Here is a 13,923-nt window from a genome sequence, read left to right as displayed (position 1 = left end):
GCAGTGGAAGACCCATGACAAACAGTGTGGGAAAGCGTCAAGAGCTGTCATCACATGGAAAGGGCCTCGTGTTCTTTGCAAAGACACTTCTACATACTAGACCACACTGCCATACTTCATCTGCAGGATTCAAGCATTTTTAGTTTTTTTCCTGGCTGATTTTAATCTCCATATTATGCTTTTCTCATCGTTACACAAAGCAGCCACTTTTGACCACACATATTTTAGAAAACTTCTGAATAAGAGTTACACTATCCACACAGGTAAGATCCTATTTGCCACCTATGATCCTATTTTTTCCACATTACCTTGGAATCCGCCACTTTATCCAGACCTAATTCCTGAATGACCCTGTTAATCCGCATATTTTTTTCATACGTCGTCATAGTTGTTGGAAGCCGCAGAGCTGCTGAGAACTGTAAATTTTCTCTCACTGTCAGAGTGCCCATCACGACATCATCCTTAAAGCAAAACGGCATTTTAACAATACACATTAGGTCTTTCCTAACTCCATCCCCCTTAAGTACATGTAATGTGACCCACAAGAATAACACACCCCATGTAAAGTCCTAGCTAACGATATATTTGCAATCATTTATACAATTGGAAAGGACAAGGTTGAAGGTAGGGCCAAAAGGGAATAAATACAGTAGTGTCTTTATGGAAATGATAATTAGAATGGATATCATTGCCCTTCCTGTGTCTATATTCCACATTCTCCCTGCCTTTTCATTTCATACTACTTTGAATCTTACGGGAGATGATGAAAAGCTGTTGTAAAGAAAACTGGTTTTATGAGTATGTCATATCGTCAGTTGGAAGTACACTTCCAACTGAAATATCAGCCAAGGCACTTGCCCACATAGAAATAGAAGAAAGCTAAAATACAAACCCACAAATACTTACTTGAACCACATAACCTGAATTACATTTGAAATTGGCAGGTCGAGGTGCTCCATTTATCAAAACATCCCCAGATAATCCACATGGATCTTTCCTTGCAGCTAAGACATCTAACAACCTATGAGAGGACATATATGTTGTGGTTTTTCTCCAACTCAGGCTATATCTCTCAGCTACCCTGAATCCAGACTCTGCTCAAGTTAGAATTTTTTAAGTGATCAAGAAATTTTACGGATTACCTAAAATTATATATTTTTAAATTCTTACTTTCTGTTTTTTAGTATATGCTACAATAAAGCCCAAAAACACGAAACCAAGGCACTGTTGGCTGATCCAGCACAGACTTCCGAAAGAACGTTCCAGGCTGTGTGACTGTGAGGGTCGCAAGGCAGGCTATGGTGCTCCTTTGTCTAAGACACAAGTCTTCACTTACGTCTTTGGCTCCATCTCTCCACTTTCCATTTTTCTCTCCCTCCTTTCCCTCCCCATAGCTCAAATCATAGTCAATAGCTATATGCCAATCATGTTCTGTTATCATGTCTTGTTAGTAAGCTGACCAAATAAGATTCTCAGTCCTTGAGACAACTGCAAACTAGCACTACTGTGTGTTATCCACAGAGCCTAGAACCATTCTAGACATGCAGCAAAGGCTCAACAAATACGTGCTTACATGAAAGTAATCTTGAAAAACACATTTAAGTTGCAAAGAAAAAGTTGACTTATATTATTATACTCACGAAGATTTGCCTCCACCTGTGGGTCCCAGAATGGCATTGAGGCCAGGTCTCATGATGCCACTGTAAACACAGAACATACCAATTGATTGGCCTGCTTCAAAACGGGTTCTATTAATTTAGGGGCTGCATTTAATACACTCAATGAAAGTGATTAACAGAAAACAAGCACAAACCAACTCTTAAAGGAAAAAGACACTGAACTGTCGATTAACATAAGTCCCACATACAAACAGTGTTAATCAATGTTCAAGACGTCTAAGAAAAATGGCTTGGGTCCCCCTAACTTCCTTTAACTTCTTCTCTAAATCATTTCTATTTTTTGAAAAAGGACACAAGAAAGTTTAAGTTTCCTTAAAGTAACAGAATCTACTGAAACATCTCTATTAACATATCCCTCCAAACACAGTGTAAAGAACATAACAAATCTTAACTAATGTTCAGTGACATTAATTGTCTTCAAGTCACCTCATTTTCTACCTACTCAAGTTCTACACAATTAATAAGTCAATGGATTTCTAGAATCTCACTGCTTAAATCTACTCAGATTAGAAAACAATATATCTGAAATAGAAATTCAATGGCTAGAATAAAGCACCTCATGGGTAAAGCAAACAAAAAACACATCACCCATTCTTAACCCTCACATATTTTTACTGAATTAGAAAAAGTAGAACATATACTCTCAAGATGTATCATTTTCTTCCTCATAAAATTTCAGGTAAGTGGACTGGGAAATTCTCAGTGTAGAAGTGGTAGATGTCACTTTCTGTAGGGAACAACTTAAGTTGTCACAACTGTAAAATGGCTGGTGGATGCTGGGGTGAAATATAACTTTTACTCTGTTCCTCAACTAAGGTACCTCGCACAGAAACACTGAACAAATACAATGAGTTTAGTAAACTAAACAGCTGTAGAACAGGAAAATCTCTTATTCTTTCAATGACTTCTTCTCCTGGTCCCTATCCCCAAAAGTAAAAACACATACTGGCTGAGTGAACTTTCAAGATGCATTTATCTGTAGCTCTTGATGCATCTTCTATTTTAATAGCTACCTAGTAACTGCTTCTAAAATGACCAGAAATAACCTTGTTATTCACTAAGACTTAATTATCAGAAAACTTTTCCAGGTTTTAAAATTATTTTCTCAAGTAAAGACCAACTAATCCTAAATGACTAGTCCCAAACTGAATGTGAACACTCTAGGACAATTTTATAGATCCCCAGGTTGGACTTACTCTGGCACTAAACCCTAGCATTAAAAAAGACAACAATAATGTACAACTACTAATGCAAGAAAGTTCCAGTTGGGAGCAGTGGCTAATTCTCCCTCCATTCATTCAACACAATTATCCAGTGACTACTACGTATGTACAAGACACTCTTCTAGGACATGGGACAGAGAATAAAACAAAGTCCTAGGCCTCATGGAGTTTACAGTCCAAGGGTCAGCAAAAGAGAGCTGGTCACCTGCTTTCTGTTTTCATAAACAAAGTATTATTGAAACAGAGCCACACTCATTCATTTACGTCTATGGCTGCTTTCACACTACAATGACAGAATTGAGTAGTTGCAACACTGATATATGGCCCATAAAGCTGAAAATATTTACTATCAGGTCCTTTACAGAAAGTCTGTTGACCCTTGTTCTGGTTTATGGTCTACAATCCCCTGGTTTCCCAACCCTGCCCTCCATCCTACTATCACCCTTCAAAATCAATTTCCCACCCTTATTTACTGCTTTACAGCATTTACATGCAGGAAAGTCTCTCTCACTGTACTGTAAAACTGTCAACAAGAATCGTGCCATCTTATGTCACCCGTCCCCTCACCATAGCATGCAGCACAGTGGTCTACAATGGGTAGTTCATTGAAAACATCAAGTGAAACCTAGCTAAAGGATCCATGTCACATCTATCACATTTTAGTGCATAATGGTTAATCCGCTGGTATCATTTTATGGAGGCCCATGCCATTCCCACTGCTTGGAGCTACTTTCCCTCCCTACCCTGCTCTCCACCCACACTCTTCACTTTCTCATGCCCCTGGGCATCCAATTTAGGATTAGGGGCTTTCTCGGTATCTTCTAATCCCTCTAGCTATCCCTCTAGAGTGAAGTGCTCTATTTATCTGTATCCACCATTAGACTAGAAGGTTTCTGGGAACAGAGGACATTATTGTGTCACTAACATCTTACACAATGTCAAGAACCTGGCAAACACTTAAAATTTATTGAATAAATGAGTCTCTACATTTTTATAAATGACAATTACTTACAGAAAAGCTAAAAAAAAGTTTTCAATAAAAACAAATGTCAAAAGGTACCTAGGCGGCTCAGTGGGTTAAGTGTCTGACTTTGGCTCAAGTCATAATCTCACAGTTCATGAGTTCGAGCCCTGCATCGGGCTCTTTGTTGACAGCTCAGAGCCTGGAGCCTGCTTTGGATTCTGTCTTCCTCTTTCTGTCCCTCCCCCACTCAAGCTCTGTCTCTCTCTCTCTGTTTCTGAAAAATGAATAAACCTTAAAAATTTTTCAATTGTTCATAGCAGCACTCTCAACAATAGCCAAAACATGGAAAGAGCCTAAGTGTCCATCAACGGACGAATGCATCAAGAAGATGTGGTTTATCTATACCATGGAATACTACATGGCAATGAGAAACAATGAAATCTGGCCATGTGTAGCAACATGGATGGACCTTGAGGGTGTTATGCTGAGTGAAATAAGTCAGGCAGAGAAGGACAAATATAATGTGTTTGCACATATAGGAGGATTAGGAGGAACTTAACAGAGGACCAAGGGGGAGAAGAAGGGGGGAGAAGAAAGGGAGAGAGGCAAACCATGAGAGACTCTTGAATGCTGACAAAAACTGAGAACTGATGGATGTAGGAGGAAGGGGGGATGGGCATGGAGGAGGGCACTCGTGGGGATGAGCACTGGGTGTTATGTGGAAACTAATTTGACAATAAACTATTTGAAAAAAAAAATTTCAATTATGTCACAATAAATTATAAATTGAAAAAATCCTGAAACAGTTTAGCAAATTTACCTGAAGATTAAAAAATATTCACACATCTACTAGTATGGACCATTTTTTATATGGATCTTCAGCCTTGGTGAAGAAAAGCCCAAATACTGGGTATGGAGACAAACTAAGTGTAACAAAAAGATTTTTCATGAGGAAGTAAAATCTCACCTTTCTGAATGCTCATAGTCAGATTCTGTTTTATCTTCTTCCCCTGACAGAGGAAATTGGGTTCTAGTTACTTAGATCTATAAATGAGATTACAAAGTATCCAAAGGAAAAACAAAACTCAAGATTCTCACCAGTTTGTTGTTTTTTTTTTTGAAATACAGTTATTACTGTGAATGCTGGTGGTACTATGAAACACAAATAAAAAATAAGGATTATGAGAGCAATCTTTCCCCATGCCAGAAACTCTACTTAGTTGAAGTCAACAGATAGGGGAAACATAAGAAACACTGCAGCAAAAACAGAGATAATCTTTCTCAGGGATCCCTAAACCAGACATGAGCAAACAAGGAAACCAATCTTGCCTGTCTTTTTAACTATAAAATTATAAAGAGTTACAAGATTTGACTGAGTTTTTATAAACCTCTTATGCACGCAAGGATGAACTCACCCATTGCTGAAACGCATACCACTGAACCATAAAATTTTATGAAGCCTTGAACAGATAACACTTTTACAGTACCAACTTACTAATTTAGTAGTTTTAAAACATAAGCAAGATAAATGCATGCTTGCACAGCACGCATTTAAAATCTATTCAACCTGCACATATTCAAGTCATTTGTTACCTTTTACTTAGCACAATATCTAAAGTGACCAACATTTTTTTAATTACATTTTTAAAATTTATTTATTTTTGAGAGCGAGAGAGAGAGAGCACATGTGATGGAAGGACAGAGAGAGAGTGAGCAAGAGAGAGAATCCCAAGGAGGCTCTACATTGTCAGTGCAAAGCCGGTCATGGGGCTCAAACCCACAAACAGTGAGATCATGACTTGAGCCAAAATCAAGAGTTAGAGGCTCAACTGACTGAGCCACCCATGCACCGCATGACCAACATTGTCTTGATTATGATGTTCCACAAAAAAATTATCAGCTTTTCTGAAAAACCAGTCCATTCTAATCTAGGCATCCAGCAAAAGATAGAAACTTTGCATCTACCATTCCTCTCCTATTTTCCTACTCAGGGTTTCTCAACTAACACACAAAAGCAACAAGTAGGCATGACGGTGGGTATTACTGCATGGAGAAAGTATTATCTAATCGTACAAAGCACCTGGCCTCCTGGCAACCCAATCAATCTTAGATCCCCAGAGTTTCTTCCCTGCCCACAGATGAAAGAGTCAGAAAAATTTACTTTCTTTGTCTAGGAGTAGTTATTTCCCCTATTAAACAAACAAATAGACTATGCTGCCTGAGCATACCTAGACCCAGTCCCCACTCCACAGACAGGAAGAATCAAGCTCACCCCTGTAGACATCAGAAAAACATTAAAATCCTGATGGCGATCACCTGTGAAAAAGTAGAGATATCTGGGAGCAAGTAGTTTCTACATAAATGCTCATTTTTCTCTCCCCACTCTACTGCCCACTCCACTACGACATGATGCATTCATCCTGGATAAAGAAAACGAAAATCACAGTTTTGTACTGATTTGGATTCTAAAATACAGTTAAACATATTGATTTGGTTCTTAATTTCTCTAATCACTTCGGACTTCCACTGTATCACTTAAGCTAAGCTATAGTTGTTTTATATTTAAGTAGACTCTGTCTGCCTGTGTAATGGGGAGAAGCATTAAGTAAATAGTACAAATTACTATATAAACAGACCACTCATTTAAAACAAGTGTATTTGAAAACCAAAGTACTTTTACAACATACTGTCATTTCCATTACATGGCTCTTGCATCTAGAACATAAAGGACATAAAGTACATGAGTACCTAAAAGTGTCTGGCTCATAAGGTACAAGAACAGGTCTTCTCTCTGTTCCACAGATTAATAAACTAAAGTTCAGAGATTATAATTATATCCCCACAACCAAGAACTAGTAAATGATATAGCCAGTCACTTTCCAGTAAACCACAAGGTGTACCCAGAAATAACTAAATGACACATTAATTGTTCAGTTTCTCAAACAAAAGTTGATACACATAGAGCAACCACTTTAACAATAGTTTGGCAGTTCCCTTAAAGTGAACCACATGCCTAATATGTGACCCACAGTTTCACTCCAAGTTCAAGCATAAGAAATAAAAGCATGTGTCTGTATGTCTGTATACAATTGTACACAAGTGTTCATAAGTCCTTTATTTGCAATAAGCAAAACCTGTCAGGCTCACTGTATGGCAATAAAGGTAAAAATGTTTTTAATACAAGTTCATGCACATACTTGATATTTGTTAATATTTCTTTCTCAACTGTTTTTCGACCAAGAAGAAAGCCACTCGTCACTTTCACTCGATAGTAGATGTTATGAAAACTTAACACAGCTACTTCAGTAAACGTCTTCAGGTTGTTGGAGGTTGTCCTGGGGAGGTCATTGGTGTTTCTTTGTGACATTGGGATAAAAACTTGGTCATTACTGGAAGACATCTGGAGAGTTTCTGCCTCTCTGTAGAGGAAAAAGCAACAGTAAGTTGATTGTCCAGATAAATGAGGTTGTAAATACCAGTTAACAGTACAGTTAAAACAAGTCATTTTGGTACACATTTCCAATTACAAAATAAATAAATCCTGGAAATGTAACATACAACATGGTGGCTATAGATAATAACATTGCATTGTGTATTTGAAAGTTGTTAAGATGGCAGATCTTGAAAGTTCTCATCACAAGAAAAAAAATTGTGACTTTGTGTGTGATGGATGTTAAACAGATTTATAGTGATCATTTCACAATATAAACAAATATTAAATCATTATATTGTATACCTGAAACTAATGTAATGGTATATGTCAATTATATATCAGTTCAGAAAAATTAAAAATAGAAATATAAAATTTTTAAAAGAATGTAGAATACCTTATTAGTCTTTTTTTATGTGCTTAAGTAAAAATATTTTGGATACAGTGGGTTCAATAAAATATACTATTAAACATGTTTTACAAACAAGTCCATTTTAAACTATAATGCAATAAATAGTTACATTTTCAATGAACAGGCCATACTGTGGTAAGAACATCCATGGGACCTATATTAGGTGGGGCAGACTCAACTCCAAATGCATAAACTCCAATTAGTAGTTAATTAAACATCTAATAAGTAAATACAGAGAATGAAAATTACTCAAAACTCATGAAGCAGGAAAAAGATAAGTGGGAGTTAGACCTGCCTGGTTTGAAAAAGCATATTATGATACAACTCAAGATTAGGGGCAGACCATATGATTACCATCACCTGCTTTTGTTGTTTTATTTTGGGGTTCTTGACATAGTTACTACAAAAAGGGGATTAATCCAGGCAGTTGGGGACAAGAGAAATTTCTCTGAGTTTATAGCTCCAAACTTTATATACCTGGCTGTTACGCTCCTTCAATCAGCCAAGACATAAGCTCCAAAACTGGGATGACATAATCATTTCTTTAATGGGTGAACATATTTATTTACTTTTTTAATATATTTTTTAATGTTTTTATTTATTTCTAGGAGAGAGAGAGAGAGACAGCGTGAGCAGGGGAGGGTCAGAGAGAGAGGGAGTCACAGACTCTGAAACAGGCTCCAGGCTCTGAGCTGGCAGTCAGCAGAGTCCGACGGGGCTCGAACCCACGAACCGCGAGATCATGACCTAAGTGAAAGTCAGACACTTAACCGACTAAGCCACCCAGGTGCCCCTGGGTGAACATATTTAATTCTAGAAGATTTGGAATTAAGTATAAAAATGATTAAGAAAACCAAACTAATAATGAAGCAGAGATAGAATTTAGAACAAAAACAGAGTACTAACTTTATAATTGAAGTTTAGAGGTGCCTAGGTGACTCAGGCAGTTAAGCATCGACTTTCACCCAGGTCTTGATCTCATGGTTTGTGGGTTTGAGCCTCACATCGGGCTCTGTGCTGACAGCTCAGAGACTGGAGCCTGCTTCAGATCCTGTGTCTCAGTCTCTCTCTGCCCCTCCCTCACTCACGCACCCACACACTTTCTCTCTCTCTCTCAAAAATAAAAAATCATTAAAAGAAATTAATAAAAAATAAATTTATAAGTAGAGTTTAAAAATGCTTCCTAAGACTGGGTGCCTGCGTGCTCAATAATTTTCTTAATGCTTCATAAGACAAGTTATAGAAGTTTCCTATAAAATATTTGAACTAAGACTTAAGATGAACTTAAAAAAAATTTTTAATGTTTATTTATTGAGACAGAGAGAAACAGAGCATGAGTGTGGGAGGGGCAGAGAAAGGGGCTCCAACCCACAAACCATGAGATCATGACCAGAGCCAAAGTTGGATGCTTAACTAACTGAGCCACCCAGGAGCCCCAAGGTGAACTTAATAGCTTGTGAACTAGGTTTTAAATGTCAAATGACCATCAACTTAGTTTTTTTGTTTTGTTGTTCTGTTTTGTTGGAGTATAGTTGAAAACCCATTTTAATTTTTAAAAATCAAAGTTATCAGGGCTCCTGGGTGGCTCAGTCAGTTGAGCATCTGACTCTTGATTTCAACTCCATTCCAGGGCTGTGGGATGGAGCCCTGCGTTAGCCCTGCGTTAGCCTCCATGCTGAACAACGAACCTGCTCAGGATTCTCAATCTCTCTCTCCCCCACCCACCCTGTCCCTCTCCTCTACTCACATGCTCTCTCTCTCTCTCAAATAAAAAATAAAATAAATTTAATTAAAAAAATAAAAAATAAAAGCTATCCATGAATAACTTTCTCTCTGGCTATTCTAAATCTAGCATCCTCCAAAGAACAAAGGTAAAAGTAGATAAAATGTAATATGCAACTGGCACATTCTCCAAGATAGATCACATACTGGGACATAAAGCAGCCCTCCATAACTATGAAAGAATTGAGATCATACCATGCACACTTTCAGTTCACAATGCTATGAAACTCAAAATCAATCACAGGAAGAAGTCTGGAAAACCTCCAAAAACATGGAGACTAAAGAACACTCTACTAAAGAATGAATGGGCCAATCAGACAATTAGAGAAGACATTAAAAAGTATATGGAAACAAATGAAAATGAGAATACAAAACTCCAACCTCTATGGGATATGGTGAAAGTAGTCCTAACAGGAAAATACATTGCACTCCAGGTTTATTACAAGAAATTAGAAAAAGCAAAAGTACAAAATCTAACAGTGCACCTAAAGCAACTAGAGGGAGAGCAACGAGAGCACCACAAATCCAGTAGAAAAAGAGAAATAACAAAAATCAGGACAGAAATAAACAATATAGAAGCCAAAGAAACAGTTGAACAGATCAATGAAACCAAGAGTTGGTTTTTTTAAAAAATAAACAAAATTGACAAACCTCTAGCCAGGCTTCTCAAAAAGAAAAGATAGAGCACTCAAATAGACAAAATCATGAATGAAAATGGACTGATTACAACCAACCCCTCAGAAATACGAGCAATTATCAGGGAATACTATAAAAACTATATGCCAAGAAACTGGGCAACATAGAAGAAACAGACAAATTCCTAAACACACACACAATAACAAAATTCACACTGGAAGAGATAGAAAACTTGAACAGACCCATAACAAGTGAGGAAATCGAATCAGTTATCAAAAATCTCCCAATAAATAAGAGCCCTGGGCCAGATGGCTTCCCTGGGGAATTCTACCAGTCATTTAAAACAGAATTAATACCCATTCTTCTCAATCTATTCCAAAACATAGAAATCGAAGGAAAACTTCCAGACACATTTTATGAAGCCAGCATCACTTTGATTCCCAAGCCAGACAGAGACCCAGCAAAAAAAGAGAACTACAGGCCAGTATCCTTGATGAACAGAGATGCAAAAATCCTCAACAAGATACTTGCAAATCGAACTTAACAGCACATAAAAAGAATTATCTAACATGATCAAGTGGGATTCATCCTTGGGTTACATGGCTGGTTCAATATTTGCAAATCAATCAACGTGATACATCACATCAACAAAAGAAAAGATAAAAATCATATGATCATGTCAATAGATGAAGAAAAAGCACTTGACAAAATACAGCATCCCTTCTTAATCAAGACCCTTGAGAAAGCCAGGATAGAAGGAACTTACTTAAACATCATAAAAGCCATCTATGAGAAGCCCTCAGATAACATCATCCTCAATGAGGAAAAACTGAGAGCTTTCTTCCTGAGATCAGGAACACGACAGGGATGCCCACTCTCACCACTGTTGTTTAACATAGTGCTGGAAGTCCTAGCATCAGCCATCAGAAAACAAAAGGAAATAAAAGGCATCAGAATTGGCAAAGAAGAAGTCAAACTCACTTTTTGCAGACGGCATGATACTTTACATAGAAAACCCTACAGATTCCACCAGAAGCCTACTAGAACTGATCCATGAATTCAGCAACGTTGCAGGGTACAAAATCAACGTACAGAAATCGGTTGCATTCTTAAACACCAATAAAAAAGAGAAATCAAGAAACTGATCCCATTCACAATTGCAAAAAAAAAAAAAACAAACCCATAAAATACCTAGGAATAAACTTAACCAAGGATGTAAGAGATCTGTATGATGAAAACTATAGAAAAATTATGAAGAAAATTGAAGACACAAAGAAATGGAAAAACATNCAAGGGATACAGGACCGCTGATGCATAGGGGCACATGTACCCCAATGTTCATAGCAGCACTCTCAACAATAGCCAAAACATGGAAAGAGCCTAAGTGTCCATCAACTGATGAATGGATCAGAAAGATGTGGTTTATCTATACCATGGAATACTACATGGCAATGAGAAAGAATGAAATCTGGCCATGTGTAGCAGCATGGATGGACCTTGAGGGTGTTATACTGAGCGAAGTAAGTCAGGCAGTGAAGGACAGCTACCATATTTTTGCACATATAGGAGGATTAGGAGGAACTTAACAGAGGACCGTGCGGGAGAAGAAGGGGGGAAATAGTAGGGGAGAGGGAGGGAGGCAAACCATGAGAGACTCTTGAATGCTGAGAACAAACTGAGGACTGATGGGTGTGGAGGGGAGGGAGGGTGATGGGCATGGAGGAAGGCACTTGTGGGGATGAGCACTGGATGTTGTTGGAAACCAACTTAACAAGAAACTATTTATAAAAAAATCAATAAAATGTTTCATATCAAGTATTTCAAAGTAAAAAAAAATGTAACATGCAACTATTTGAAGAGCTCTGTGTGATGAGTAACCAAAGCAGCCAGGACTTACAGAGCCAAAAACCTGGAAAGGAGAGAACACAAAAGCAAACCCAGCATTCTGTGCCCTTTCCTTTCAAGGCAAATGGCACATATATGCAGAAAATTTCAGAAAAAATAGGCATAAAGAAACTGCTAAGGCTAAAAATCTGAGCAAATATTTAAGCAGTCAATGATAAAGAGAATTTTAACTTTTAATATTTGTGGACCTTGTTCCTGGGTTCTCAGGGAAGCTATCTATACTTTAACTTTTCCTACCAAGGTTAAAATGACTTGGCAAAACCTCAAAGCATAAGCTCTGTTTCTGCCTGGAGCACACATTGTATATCTGCTTCATTCAAAAAATAACCAAAAAGGAGCATTCCACACATAAAGATAAGAAAACAAAAGAAACCTCCCTGGTTCCCATAAGGGTAAAGTTACATAGCCTTGCACATGCTAAAAACATAAGATAAAGTCTGTAACTTTCTGGAATGTCCTTCATCATCATGATGTGTAACTCTTTATGTAAAAAAAAAAAAAAAGAAAGAAAAAGAAAAAGAAAACATAGATAACCCTGCACCAAATGTTCCTTCCCCAAAGCACTCTCTTCTTTTTCAAGATTATGTATCTCGGGCTGTTGTGCTAACTTGGGCTCAAATAAATTCTTTCCCTTTCTCTTTAAAAATTATAAAAAGATTTGTTTATTTGGCATCAACATTACTTGGCATCAAAGGGCAGGATATCAGAGCAACTCTCCGGAGACCTCCTGGAACTTGGGTGCTGGGAAACAGCACAGGTCTTTTGTGCCCCTCTGAACTCCCAGAACCTCAGAGATGTATTGGGTGAGTTCTCCTGTTACCTTCACGTCCTCAATTTGAGTTGATGATCCTGGCTTCTATTCAAGCTGTTGAGAGTTATAGGGATGTTCTGTAGGTGGGAATAAGTTAGAGGGGTTGGAATTGATGGGCTGGATGTTTTAATTTGGCATTATATACTAACAGTGTAAGGCTTGAGTAAATTTTCTGGCTAGAAATATGATAGACTGAATCACTCAGCCCTAAGCAGCAGGAACATTTGCTCCTCTGGCCAAATAATCCTTGCAGATGACTGAAAGCCTATAATGGAAGTGTCAGAGGATATTCAGACCTTCAGAGGTCCCATAGGAATGTCCCATCTCATAAGGTAATTAATGATTGACTGGTCCGGGGACACACACATAAAGACTGATTATCCAGTGCTCTCACCCCCCTCCATGGTCTTTGACCTCACTGAGAAAAACCCATATATATTAGAAGGTGTATCACAGCCCTTGGGAGTAATTCTCACAAGCAGCACCCTCTCAACCCACCACACTTAAAATCCTTAGATCTGATTCAAGCCTTATTCTAAAAATAAAACTGAAAGTAAAAGGAATGGGAAGCCATGCTGCAAAAGCTTAACAGCTGCTGGAAAACCAACAACCACCCACAGGAAACTCTGGCAGTCTACACATACAATACACATGGAGCCTTGTGGGAAAATTTAAGGATGACCTGAGTCTCAAATCCTAAATGGGGTTCTTTGACATATCTGGATTAGTTTTCTTGTATACGTAATTAGAGCCAGCTGTAAGACTGAGCAGCTAGAAACTTGGAAGCCATTTGGTTTAACCAGTGAACCCGCTGGCTTTGGCGGGAGGAACCAATGCTCACAAAGGTACTCTGGGCTTCATTCATTCGGTTTGTTTGTTGCTGCAGTTTTTTGTATCTTTGGAAAAAACGGACCGGGTTCTAACCTGAAATGGAAAATAACTAATTAATGGATCCAGAAATTATCATGCTGTCTTGCAGTCAGATTTGTTTTAATAAAAGGAGGATATCTGGAAATTGGGTCTAAGATGTCCTCTCCAGAAAAATTACTGAAACAGTTTGCACCTTGTTTGTGGATGTGTC

General features: G+C 37.9%; 1 protein-coding gene across 3 annotated transcripts in view; it reads right to left on the bottom strand.

Moving 5' to 3' along the window:
- ABCG2 (ATP binding cassette subfamily G member 2 (JR blood group)) overlaps window positions 1-13,923 on the bottom strand; it is a 139,929-nt gene that overhangs the window by 33,601 nt on the left and 92,405 nt on the right. For all 3 annotated transcript variants that reach the window (XM_077765126.1, XM_077765127.1, XM_077765125.1), the window contains 4 exons: window positions 7,064-7,285; window positions 1,641-1,700; window positions 907-1,021; window positions 309-461 (listed from right to left, as the gene is read on the bottom strand). In XM_077765126.1, coding sequence (XP_077621252.1) covers window positions 309-461; window positions 907-1,021; window positions 1,641-1,700; window positions 7,064-7,266 — 531 coding nt within the window. In that variant the 5' untranslated portion in view covers window positions 7,267-7,285. The remainder of the gene's footprint in view (window positions 1-308; window positions 462-906; window positions 1,022-1,640; window positions 1,701-7,063; window positions 7,286-13,923) is intronic.

The sequence above is a fragment of the Crocuta crocuta genome, unplaced genomic scaffold (genome assembly GCF_008692635.1).
Source record: "Crocuta crocuta isolate KB4526 unplaced genomic scaffold, BGI_CrCroc_1.0 scaffold134, whole genome shotgun sequence".
Classification (NCBI taxonomy): domain Eukaryota; kingdom Metazoa; phylum Chordata; class Mammalia; order Carnivora; family Hyaenidae; genus Crocuta; species Crocuta crocuta.
The sequence above is the reverse complement of the archived record's forward strand: the minus strand, read 5'-3'. Positions and strand labels throughout refer to the sequence as shown.